The following is a 12,603-nucleotide window of genomic DNA, read 5'->3' as shown; positions in this document are numbered from 1 at the left end:
GGGACAGATCGGTGTCTGCATGTCTGGAGAGGACTTGGCACTGGCCCGTTTCCACCCTGCCTGGCACCATGTGCTGTACTTGATTCTTTTAATAGACTGGCATCTGATTTGCCTCCTCTGTGGCTCTGATGGGCTGTCTGAAAGCAACGTTTAAACCCAGCAGGTAGAAAAACGGATCCTGGGACAGGATTTGGCCTCTTAACTGCCAAGCGAAGTTCAGCCCGTGGTCTCAGGCCAGTCTGGGCACAGATGCTGAAGGGCATTTTTACCAGTGCATGGTCCATAGGGCCTGCACTGCTGTCTCCCAGCATTTCTGCAGTGAGGCTGGTTCCTGTACCTTTTGTCCTCACTGAGTCCCCTTTCCTCAGCACCTCAGATCCTGGCAGGTCATCCCCAGCTGTCACAGATCCTGCTTTGCTCCTGCCTCTTCCTCTGCAAGCAGCACCACGGGGCCCGTGTGGACAAGTCTTCGTTTCAGTGTGGGGCCTGTCTTAGGGCTCAGGAACCACATCCCAGCTTGCTACTCTCCAATCACCAGCTCCCTCTTCCTTCACAAACCTGGAAGAACAGCAGAAGCACCAAATGTCTGCACCTGCCCATCCTGGGCTGTTGTAGGAAATGAGGTTGAACGGGAGATGCCCTCTGGGCCACCTTGAGGGGAAGGTAAAATACCTTCCAGTGTCCCTGCTCGGCCCACCCCTGGAAGGAACCTTTTCTGTGCTTCTAGTTTGGCAGGGCCTTGAGTCCTGGTGCATGTGGGTAAGGCTTTCCTTCATGGCTCGATCCCATTTCTTGCCCATGGATGCTGTTGGCAGGTAAATAGCTGCCTGTTTGCTGGTCACTGGGAAGGGGGTCTGGCAACTGCTCTTTGAGAAATTCCTGCCATTTTAGGAGTGGTGTGCTGCATTTCTGACACTGCTGAACTTAGATGGGGTTTTGTGACCCTCCCTCAGGATATAAAAAAATCAGAGCCTTATTTGGCTGTGAGAGAACCTGGAGTGTGTACCCAGAGGGGAATTTGAGTGGAGTAAATGTCAGGAGAAGGAGACAGTGTTGAGGCTCCAAATACAATTAACCTAGACATGAGGGTTTGGACACAGGTGCTCACACCTGTGACTGTGGTTTTACAGCTGCTCTGAGGAGGTGGAGTCTGCCCACGTTGGAAATGGACCGCTGTAGTTTTCCTGTAGTTCTCCCTGGGAATCCAATGGAGCAGCAGTTCCCCTTTCCCCTGGTCACCCTTCTGCACAGGAAGCCAGTCAGCTCCTGGTGTGCTGGGAGGGGCTCTGGGAGCTGCAGCCAGGACAGCAGCTGCAGTGAGGAGATGTGCCCTGCCTGTGCTTTGTTTCGGGGAAACTAAACTGGGGGGGTTATTGGTGTGCCCCCACCCCACTGTGAGCTTGTCTGGGTGCTGCATCCTCAGTGCCCATTACCCGTCATCCAAAAATGATTTTATTTAAATCCTTGCTGTTGAGGGCAATGGGCTGTCAGAGGTTGCAAAGGCCCTTCAGGCCGTGTGAGAAAGAGGTCAGTGAACAGGAGGGGCTGGATGTTGAGGATGTAGCAGGATTTTGTGTGGGATTCTTACTCCCTCCCTGGTTCTCTTCATGATTATTCAAGAAGAAGTTGGTTCAGCCCTGTGATGTTTTGATCTCCCAAGGCGTTGCATAAGACACTTCTGTTCCCCGTGCTTCCTTCTTCTGTCAGGTTCTATGGTTACTGAAATGACATTTCCAGTTCCCTTGGGTGAGAGGCTTCTTGTGGCACGGCAGGAGGTGGGACATTTCCTCTGCGAGCTCCGGAACGTCCCAGGTTTTTTTCACGGAGGTTCCTTTTGTTGTGGTGGGTTTGTGACTGAAGGTTGGCTTTGCTGGGAAGGGGCTGGCATAGGAAACTGTCAGTTACTTTGCAGTAATATCTGTAGCTTTCAAGGAAGTGGTGGTGGTTTCAGCCTCCCCAGCTCTGGTTTATTTTGGCCCTGTGCTCCATCTGCCATCAGTGCACCCTGGCAGGTTCAGTCACCACATGGTGGGTGCTGCGAGTGTAACGGGGCAGTTCCTGTTCAGCAGGCACGGAGATTTTGGGAGGGGGAGCAGTCTGGCCACAGCACCTCAGGAGTTTGCTCTGATGCTGCCCCATCCTGTGTTTGACAAGCACATCACGGTTTCTTCAGCTCCTTGTTTCAACAGCTCTCGAGTTATGGTGGGCTCAGCTCAGGTGCTGGGGCAAACACGCAGTGCCAGTGGGCTGAGGGAGAGAACAAGGATTGTTGGAGTTTGTGGCTGATGGCTTGCTTAAAGAGGAGCTTTAGTAGAGTCAACAGCTGGGAAGAGCTGACTTCAGAAGTGACCTTGGATAGGGGCAGAGCACAGGCAGAGAGGTTGGAGGTGACCTCATGTCAGAAGGGTTGATGGTTGATTGTGCTTTATCGAGCTGTCCATGAGCTATTGATGAGGTTCTTTCTGTCAGCACGAATGCTGCTGAAAGTCCCTGGGACCGTTTCACTGCAGCATTTGGAATTGTGGTCTGATTTGTTCACAACTTACAAACCTTTGAGTGCTTGAATTTTGCATGTGGCGTGGGATTCCTCCAAGAGGGAAGTCTTGGGCAGTGATTCACAGAAGTATTTCTGCATGATTCAAAAGGTTTGGAGGTCGCTTCCTCTCTCTCAACTGGTTTTCAGGGGGAAAAAACCTCAAAACAAATTTCCTCTTTTAGGCTGGTTTTGAATATCTCTGTTACCTGTCACTGAGAGATCTTTAAGGGCTTTAACCAGTGAATCCCTGTAGCAAAGACAGGGAAGTTTTGGGAAATGAGTGATTTGAGTTGCCTTCCTTCATAGGCAAGTTGGTAAGGAAGCAGGAGCTGGTGGAGGTTTGATTCTTCCTATCAAAACAGTGGTTGTTAGAAATCAGTGCATTGTTTTAATCACAGAGTTTAAGACATTTAAATTAATCTCAATAGGCATGGCAGGTTTAATTGCTGAGGTCAGAAGTTGCTAATGTGTCCAGAGGTATTTCTGACTTTGCAAGTTTGGAACTAATTGCCATTTTTGATTGGACAGGTGGCAGTAAGTGGTGATTAAAGAGCAGTTCTGCAACAAAACCCTCACGGTGTGTGTAACTCTGCTTTATTCTGCTTCCCATAACCTTCTTCGAGTAGAGTGCAGGAAGGCCATCAGTGACCGTAGTGTGGTGGCACAGGGTGCTGTGCTGACAGTGGGACTAACTCAGATTAGATCACCCCCAGTGATCCCAGCTCACCCACTGTGCTGAAGCTCTTGGTTCTTGTTCCCACGCAGGGCAGTGGTCGAGGCCGTGCATCGACTGGATCTCATCCTCGGCAACAAGGCAGCATATCAGGACGTGTTCAAGCCAGAGAACATCAGCTTGAGGAACAAGTAAGTTGGGCAGGACGCTTGTGTTTTGTGTTTGGCCTGGGAATATCCATGTGAAGCAACACGTGGAGCTGTTGAATGTGGAGTTCTCAGTGTATTTGGTTTGTAGTGTGCCTGTCGACCTGGGGTCCCTCCAGATTTTGGAAGCAGAGACTGGATTTCAGGTCTGCATTTGAGCAGCACTAACCACACAGTCTGTAACTGGATGCTTTCCTGGGTGTCACTGATACAAATAAACTGTGCTTGTGTTGACTGGTTCCTTCCTTGTAATAAAGACTGTGGGGGCAGAAACTTTTTACTTTTTATCAGGTTCAGGGGGGTGCCAAGCAGAGAGGATTATTCTTACTCATTTTTTCAGCTGTCAAGCCAATTCTTGTCATTAACTGCACTTTAGGGAGTCACTGTTGGCCAGCTGAGCCCAGGGTACCGGTTTGGGTGTACAGCTTTTCCAGGTGCTCTTTTGTGGGAGTCACCCAGGCTGTATCACCACCAGGTGTCCTGGCTTAGCCACCGTAGTGGATTCAGGTGCTTCTGTAGTGGATTCCATGCTTCTGTAGTGGCAGCTGTGTTTGAGGCTGCAGCAGCTCACTGTGAATGCTCTGCTGTCTGTCCCAGGCTGCGGGAGCTGTGTGTGAAGCTGATGTTCCTGCATCCAGTGGATTATGGAAGAAAAGCAGAAGAACTGCTCTGGAGAAAAGTTTACTATGAAGTCATCCAGCTCATTAAAACAAATAAAAAGGCAGGTATCTATGGCTCTGGCATGAGAAGGTCCCTGGTTGTGCACTGAATAAAGCCAAGTTGAAAGCTTCATCTGCTTGGAGAAGTTGTGATCTGAGTCCAGGGCGGGAAGCGGGGGGGCTCCCGAATTCTTATCATGGAGCTGCCCTGTGCCTTTAGCAGTGAACAGGTAAGTGCCAACAGGCTGCTGAGAGAGCTGCCATTGCAGAGGGCTTTTCAACAGAACAGGCTGATTTTTTGTGTTCCCCACTTCATAAGACAGATTTCTCCATGCAGAGCAATGGTTTTAGGAGGATTCATCAGTAGTGCTGACTGTTTTTATGAGAGCTGATCACTGGAAGGTCCTCACAGTGTTCTGATGCTGTGAGCTCTCCTGGTCACCCGTGGGCCTGGCCGTATTTAAGGTGCTCTAACCAGGCAACTTGATGTTATTTGCTGTTGCAAGTGTTTCTCCTTGATGTTGACCCTTAGTAAACACCACTAGGGGCAACAATGTTGAGCAGGAGGTACAGAGCTGTGCAAAACAGGTGAGCCAGCCGCTGTCTTGCTTCCTAGACTGCCTTCACGTGCTCCTCTTCCTCCTCGCAGCACATCCACAGCCGCAGCACTCTGGAGTGCGCCTACCGGACCCACCTGGTGGCTGGCATAGGGTTTTACCAGCACCTCCTGCTCTACATCCAGTCCCACTACCAGCTGGAGCTGCAGTGCTGCATCGACTGGACGCACGTGACGGACCCTCTCATAGGTTTGTGCTCGGGGCGTGGGGCTCGTGGGCAGGGCTGAACCCCCGGACAGGCAGCTTCCCCTTGCACGAGTCCACCTTTGTTTCAGCATTCCAGGGGTTATTAGCAGGTTATCTGTCTAGAACAGACTGTCCAGCTTTCTTCTCCATGGCACTTGTTTGGTTTTTATAATGCTAAATTAGGGAAGAAGGGAAGGGTTTCTAACAAAGAAAAAGTGTTAGAAAATTCTTTAGTAAGTGTCTGGTGATGGCAGATTTTTATGGAAAATTGAAGAACTCTGCTGACTGTACAGAATGTTTTTAAAAAGCTTAATTAAAGCAGACAGAGGAATAGGTTCTTGAGATCAACACATTTCTTTCAGTACATCCTAGTCACTGTAAGACCCTGTTCCTCTTCTTGGTCCCTCTTCTGTCTGCTTCCTTCACTGTGTGGCTTTGAAACCACTGTTGAGTATTGGACAGGAGGGTCCTGTAGCTCACGTCAGCTGGCTCAGGTGATCTCTGTGCATGCCCTTAGGTGCAGGGAAATCTGAGGTATTGCACCTGTTAGGGGAGGAAGAATAAGAGTATTTACAGTCCTGAAACAGCTGAAGGCTGCCTGTGCACTCACATCCTCAGCTGCCTTGTAGTGGTCTGTGTCCATTTGCCTTCAAGTGTGCTCAGTGGCCTCAAGGCACATATTTCTGTTTGGGTGGGTCCAGGTGAGAAAGGAACCTCTGTGTGTGTTTTGTGAACTGTATTAGCAGGGGTTTAACTGATATGCTTAAAGCTGGCAGGGGGTAGGACGGCAGCACCTGGCTAAGAGAAGGTAGTGTGCCTTTATCAAGAGAAGGTTTTAGATGCTGAGATCCTACTCTTAGTTCTGGGAGATGATGGTATCGCTATCAGCTTTGAAATGTTGGTTTACAAGGCAGATGTCCCTGGCAACTATTGCTTTGAGAAATGTATCTCAGTACTGCAGAATTAATAAATCCTCAAAGTGCGCATTCCAGGTGGGTTTGTACCCTGGGGGATGATTGCATGTGAAAAGCTCCCCTTGTTCAGGTTTCTTGGTGTGTTTGGACTCTTTAATTAAATGGATGTGGCAGGTTGGCATGTAACTGGAGAATAGAGATGGAACTCTGCCTGTCCAGAAGTGATGGATGTGAAAGGATCTGGTATGAACCACAGACTGGGGTGGGCACAACTCAATTGTTGTGTGAATGGGAGCAAGAGGATTCAGAGCAAGAAAAGAAAGGGAGCAAAAAAAAAAAAGAAAAGTTGTCCATTGCCAACAGCACACGTGGACACAGATTTAAGGCTGTGTATTTGTATAATGCCACTCATACAACACCTCTTGGTGAGTGGGAACAGCTCCTCACAGCAGTCTCCAGGTTTCATTTTGACCCTTTTAACCTCAGCCAGGGGGAGGCAGAGCGTGGACTGGATCAGTCTTAAAAATCTTCTTTGGGATTCCTGCTTTAGGGAACTTCCTCCTCCCCTTTGGCAGCAGGGAGACCAAACCCAGCCTCAGTCTGTGCCGCTGGAGGAGGCGCAGGAGCCGCAGCCTTTGCCTCCTGATCTGTGGCCGAACTGTGGCTGGAGGGAGGTGGGACGTGCCCTTCCCAGGAACTGAGTCATGTTTGATGACTTCACTTAGTTCAGATCAGCTGGCTGCAGCCTTCCCCTGTTGTTTTTGACACTTCCCACTGCCTGAACTGCCTTTTCTTTGTAGGTTTAGTATAGAATAGACAAGGCTGTTTCAACTGGAAGTGCTCTACAATTGTCCAGTCTAACTGCCTGAGCAACTCAGGGCTGACCAGGAGTTGAAGCATATGTTGTCAGGGACATTGTCCAAATGCCTCTTAAACACTGATAGGCCTAAGGCATCAACCAGCTCTCTAGGAAGCCCGTTCCAGGGTGTGACCACCCTCTTGGTAAAGAGAGACTTCCTCTTGTTCAGTCTAAACCTTTCTGATGCAGCTTTGAACCATTCCCATGCATCCCGTCATTGGATGCCAGGGAGAAGAGACTGACGCCTTCCCCTCCTCAGGAAGCTCCAGAGAGGGATGAGGTCTCCCCTAGCCTCTTCTTCTCCAACCTGGAGAAGGTTGGAGTTGATGCCACTCCTCCCAGGGTGTGCTCCCAGCCCTGTCACCGACTTGGTTCCCTCCTGGATGCAAAGGCAGCGTTGTCCAGAGGCAGTTCCCTCTAGCTGCCCTATCCACATCACAGGTTTCTGTCCTGATTTTTCCTGCTTTTACTTCTCTTTTGGTTGGCCAGTGCTAAGTCTAGATCTTGGTCTTGAGACAATGAATTTATTTCCATCTTCAGTGCTGGAAAGGGTCTGTCCCCGTTGTGTGCTGCTGCCCAGGACCAGTGCACAGAGTTTGTTTGGCTTCCAGGGATTTGTGCCCACTCCCATCCAAAGGCCTCATTAGCCATGAAATCAGCCTCAGTAGCTTGTGTTCAGTCCTGTATTGACATGATCATCCGATCCTGTAGACAGGAATTGGCCTTTGTCCTCTCATCTGAGGGCAGGTGGAGCCAAGTCAGTGTGGCAGACCTTGTAGACAAGGCGACATCATTTATTTCCGTGGCTGTTGGTGATGTGGTCCCACAGAGCGTGTCCAGGGCAGGTGGGTGAGCAGCAGTGTCTGTGAGTATTTTCTGTGTTTGTTTTCCACAGTTTGACAACACGAGTGACCCGGTGCTGCTCTGTAAAGTGCCAGAGACAGCTGTCAGCAGTGGGGTCTGACTGGGGGGGCTTTGGTTTGGGTGTCTTCCTGTGTCTTCCCAGCAACCTCCACCCAGAGCTGTCAGTGATTTCCCGTTTGTTGTAGGCTGCAAGAAGCCCGTGTCGGCATCGGAGAAGGAGATGGAGTGGGCGCAGATGGCGTGTCACCGGTGTCTGGTTTACCTGGGAGATCTGGGTAAGGACAGCATCGCTTCCCAGGGCAGCCTTTGAAACAGGAAAAGGATGGTGCCTGTACTCACAGTAGTTCAACCACGAGGATTTCAGCTCATCCCAGACTGGGATGAGCTGAAATCCTCGTGGCTGAACTGCTGTGAGTTGCAGGAGCTTTGGTTTTGGACAGGTAGATGAGTTTGCTGCTGAGTGTGTAAGAATGGAAGCCTTTGCTTTTATTTACGTAGTTTGGACAACGTGAAGGAAACTCAAAGCAGGTTGACTGCTCAGTTCTGACCTGCCTTACGGAGCCACTGCCATCAGCACCAGTGGGACAGAAAATCAGATTTAAGCAATATAGTTCATCAGCCCAGAGTTTTGCTACTGCAGAGCCCCAGGTTCTTTGTCATTGTGCCTGGCTGTGTGTCATCCTTTTTATAGCAGGCATGTCTGTCCCACAGTGACTCTCTCCTGAAGTGTGTGGTAAGTGTGTCAGCTTCTTGGTTGTGAACATGTGGGAGTGAAGGCAGGGAGAATGTACTGTGTGGAAAGCAGCTCTTGGAACTGTGGCATGGGTACGTGTGTCTGACACTCTGCAGCCTCCCAGCTGGTAAAAGCTGTTTGGCATTATCGGTGTGGGTGAATCAGCCTGAAAATGGCACTGCAGATAAATGTCTTGTGGGGTGCTAGGAATGACTTACCTGAGTGGTGGGAGAGAAACACGCTCACCTCTTCACAGTGCTGTCACCTAAAGTTTCCAAAATGCTTATGTTTTTCAAAAAAAAGAAAAAAAAAAAATTAAAAAACTCCAGTCTAACCACAGCCAGATATTTTATTAAGTAATCTGACTTATATTTCACACTGTGCTGTAGTAGAATATAGTGTGAGGTATTGGAAAATAGAGCACAACTCTTGAGTTACTTCAAGGATAGATGAATAGCACACAGAGCAGAACATCTTTGCTTTACTCACATGTGGAGGGCCCCACCCCCCGGAAGGGGCAGAGCTTGTGGGGTGTGGTGTGAGCAGGTACAAGAAACTTCAGACAGCGCCTGGCAAACCCTGTGTGTTGCTGCATTTGCCAAGAGCAGTTCTGTGATGGATTTGTTGACTTGGCCAGCATTTCAAGTGCTGTGGTGTTTTTAATCTGTAGGGGAACGGTGCTGGGCTGCAGTGGGGAGGAGCAGGCGCTGCCCTCGGGTGTCTGATGCGCGGTGTGTGGTTTCCTTTCAGCTCGCTACCAGAATGAGCTGGCAGGTGTGGACACGGAGCTGCTGGCAGAGCGGTTTTACTATCAAGCCCTTTCTGTTGCACCACAAATTGGTGAGTGACTTACCATGAGTTTTTAGTTGTTAAAACCGTGTTGCCGCAACCTGAAAACAACGTGGTGCTGCACTGGTCGGGTTTATGTCCTGCTGCTGGGAGAGGAATGATTCTATCCTCCGGCTAGGATTGCTTCCTTTGAGAACCTCCCTTGCTGGCAAGCCAAAGAGAGGAGTTAAAGCCAGGGTGCTCCTTGCCAGTGACTTCACCTTTCTCATCTGAAAACCGCTGAGAAGCTCAGACTTCCCTGAGTTTGGTGACATTGTGCCTGTTGGCTGAGGGCAGATCCAGCTCTCCAGTGCCAGGAGCAGAGCATTATTGGTCACCTCCCACGTTTTCCCCCTGCAAAAAAAAAAAATCTCTTGTGCTGTTTCCTCCTTCAGAAGTGCCTCCTTCTGGGAACACAGAGGCACCAGAGTAGAGGGCCTGTCTTACCTTAAAGTGTGCATTTCCAGCCAAGTGTTCTCTCCATGCTGCCTTTGTGGAGTTCTTACTGAGCTGTTTTGATAGGCTGGTCCCAAATAAGTGACAAAAATTTCTGCACCACAGTAAACTGGAGCAGAGCTCTCAGGTGCTGATAAGGTGATGTCTGTGTGGAGAAATATGGACTCAAGGCCATGGCATTGTTAATACAGAGGAGGAGGCATTGTTTGGTCTGCTCTCTTATGTAGATAACTGGCAGAAGGTGGGGAGTATCTAAAAGCTCTGTAAAACAGAAAACAAAACCTGCATGGCAGAAAGATTGAGTAGTCCAGACCTTTGTACTGCAGCTTTACTACTGTTTGTGTCTCCTGGCTTTCTTCCTGTGTGGAAATGAAGTGAGGGGGAAAGGATCTGCTTTTCATCAGGGCTGTTGGAGAATTCCACGTGAATTGCATTGCCCTTCTCCTTCCTGACAGGAATGCCCTTCAACCAGTTGGGGACATTGGCAGGCAGCAAATACTACAATGTGGAAGCAACCTACTGCTACCTACGCTGGTGAGTGCCTGTGGTTCTGGGCGTCCTGGGCTGTGGAGCAGCGTGCTGCCACTGCAGACACAGGATCCTCTTTGCCTTCACTTTGAACTTGGGACTGTTTTCAGCAGAGGAATTACAGGGGAAGGGCAGGAGGTGGGTTTAGTTCACCCTTGAGCAGGGCTGGGAATAAGAGCGAGCTTCAGTCAAACCAAAGCGTCGTGCTGGTCGCTAAACTGTGCAGGGCTGCACCTGGAGGGCTTCATCCCAACCCTGTCCTGGGTGGAGAGCCAGACAGGAAGGGTGTGGAGGTACTGCCAAGTGAGGTGGGTGGAATTCAGTTACCTGACCCTGGCAGGGCAGGTGCTGGAGCTGTGGGGCAGCTGAAGTCAGGTTTGCAGCTGTCAGTGGGAGTTAAGTTGCCCAGTGTGTCCCTACACAGCACTTGGTACCTGTCATTGTGCCTCAATGCCTGAGTAACTTGCTAGTGAGTTAAAGCCATGAAATGTGAGCAGCCTTGCAGCAAAGTAACTCCTGTTGTGTCCTCTTCTGGTGTCTCAGCATCCAGTCTGAAGTGTCCTTCGAAGGTGCCTATGGGAACCTGAAGAGGCTGTATGACAAAGCAGCCAAGATGTATCACCAGCTGAAGAAATGTGAAACCAGGAAGTTGTCTCCAAGCAAGAAACGGTAAGGCTGGAAAGAAAAGGAGAGGGCTGCAGGCTGAGGGTCTGCAGTGCCACCAGTGTCATCCTCTGGGTTGAGAGTAGTGTCTTTGTGGGAAGTGGCACCAGTAGATGGGCCATTCGATGCGGTGACTGCTCCCAGAGTTTCAAGAGCCCCACTCTAGATTTCATTTTTGATGTCTCAGGTCATAATTTCAGGAGAAAAGCTAAATGCTGGCCAGGTTTAGTTTGCGATGAGAGATTTTTTCACTGTCCCCTGCAGTTGGGGCCTGTTTGTGAGGGTTGGGGCATGTTGGTGAAAGTTGGCAGTGTATAAACTGTCTTCTTTCCCTCCACTTTCATCAGAATGCAGCTTTCAATTGAGACCTGATTTACCTGTTAACAGAGCTCTGTCAGACCAGCCCACCTCTGATGAGGTACCTGCCTTACAGTGTTTTCTCTTCCATCTCTTTAGAGGCAAAGACATTAAGAGGTTGCTGGTGAGCTTCATGTACCTGCAGAGTCTTTTGCAGCCAAAGAGCAGGTAAGGTTATGGCAGATTATATCTTCTGTTTGATAACTCACAGTAGCAGGCACTTGGAATTGTTATTCCCTGTGGAATAACAGTGCCTGTGCTGAGGCTTTCTGCCAAAAGGTCCAAGACTTCAGACTATTTGTGCAGGGTAGGCTGCAATGCCAAAGGGTTGAATACTTTGTCTAAATCGAGCCAGCACGGAGTAAGTGTTGAATTCCTGAGCCTTGCAGCTGTCTCTGTGCTGTGCTGTGCCTTGGTGTTTGCTTACCTTGTGCAGTCATCAGATGCTTTTTCCTGGCAAGCCCTGGATTTGGGCTGATGGGACAGCAAAGAATCACCATCCACACACACGCAGGGCTGTTCACTGCACTTGGACATCTGCAACCAAACACCTTGTTCAAAGAAACAGCAGCAAAACCTGGTTGTGTTAGAGTAAATGGGAAGATGTCTGATTTTTGGGGGTTTGGGTTTTTTTCTTGGATTTTCACTGGCTCTGCTGGAGGTTTTCAGGTGATTTTAAAATAATCTCTAACTGCTTGAAATAGAGCAGGTGTTTTAAAGGGCTTAGACTCAGGCTGCACCTAAACTCATTGTGGAAGGGTTTAGGTTCAAAGGGACCTTGTTCTCCACAAGGGTCCAGTTCTCCCCTAGAGCAGTGTTCACTGTCAAGGTAGATAGAGATGTGCAGTCAAATGAGGTTGCTCAGAGCCTCATCCTGCTGAGTTTTGACTGGATCCAAGGACAGAGATCCCACACCTCTGTGGTCCCCTTTCCAGTGTTTGACCACCTTCACCATGGAATTTTTTTCTCCTTGCATTGTCTCATATTTCCTTTTCTGCAGTGTGTACCCATCACTTCCCTTCCTTTTGTTGTACACCACTGAGGAGAGTCTTTCTTGGTCCTCTGTAATCACCTCTTTGGCATCTGGAAACAGAAGACAGTCCCCTCTGAGCTTCTGTCCTTCAGGCTTAACAACCTTGATTCTCTCTGCCTCCTCTCATCCATCATGTTCTCTGTTCCTCTGCTGGACCAAGTCCAGTTTGTTAGTGTCTTTTTTTTTTTTTTTTTTTTTTGGTGGTTTTTTTTTGTCCTGGGGACCCCAAGACTGGCTGCAGTGCTCCAGATTCCCCCTCATGAGTGCCAAACAGAGAGGGAGAACATTTCCTCACCCTGCTGGCTCTGCCCTTGCTCATGCAGCCCAGTGTAGGATTGACTTTCCAACCTTGGCTTATACCGTGGTGGGACTACAAGGCTCCTTTAAAATCCACTTAACGTGTATTCAGCACATAAGAAAATTGGAAGTTACTTCGCTTTCCCAAGGACAATTCCCCCTGAAAAGGACTTGCTGGAAGTTCTGCTGGTGGG

General features: G+C 49.4%; 1 protein-coding gene across 2 annotated transcripts in view; it reads left to right on the top strand.

Annotated features, from left to right (window-relative positions):
• SMG5 (SMG5 nonsense mediated mRNA decay factor) overlaps positions 1-12,603 on the top strand; it is a 29,964-nt gene that overhangs the window by 2,209 nt on the left and 15,152 nt on the right. The window contains exons 2-9 of one of the 2 annotated variants that reach the window (XM_050327889.1): positions 3,302-3,400; positions 4,013-4,136; positions 4,691-4,880; positions 7,700-7,789; positions 8,998-9,087; positions 9,987-10,065; positions 10,603-10,728; positions 11,179-11,247. In XM_050327889.1, coding sequence (XP_050183846.1) covers positions 3,302-3,400; positions 4,013-4,136; positions 4,691-4,880; positions 7,700-7,789; positions 8,998-9,087; positions 9,987-10,065; positions 10,603-10,728; positions 11,179-11,247 — 867 coding nt within the window. The remainder of the gene's footprint in view (positions 1-3,301; positions 3,401-4,012; positions 4,137-4,690; positions 4,881-7,699; positions 7,790-8,997; positions 9,088-9,986; positions 10,066-10,602; positions 10,729-11,178; positions 11,248-12,603) is intronic. The other variant, XM_050327890.1, reaches the window with a different exon arrangement.

This window comes from Myiozetetes cayanensis, unplaced genomic scaffold, assembly GCF_022539395.1.
Source record: "Myiozetetes cayanensis isolate MyiCay16 unplaced genomic scaffold, myiCay2020 scf35, whole genome shotgun sequence".
NCBI classification, from domain to species: Eukaryota; Metazoa; Chordata; class Aves; order Passeriformes; family Tyrannidae; genus Myiozetetes; species Myiozetetes cayanensis.
This window is presented reverse-complemented; position numbering and strand designations above follow the sequence as displayed.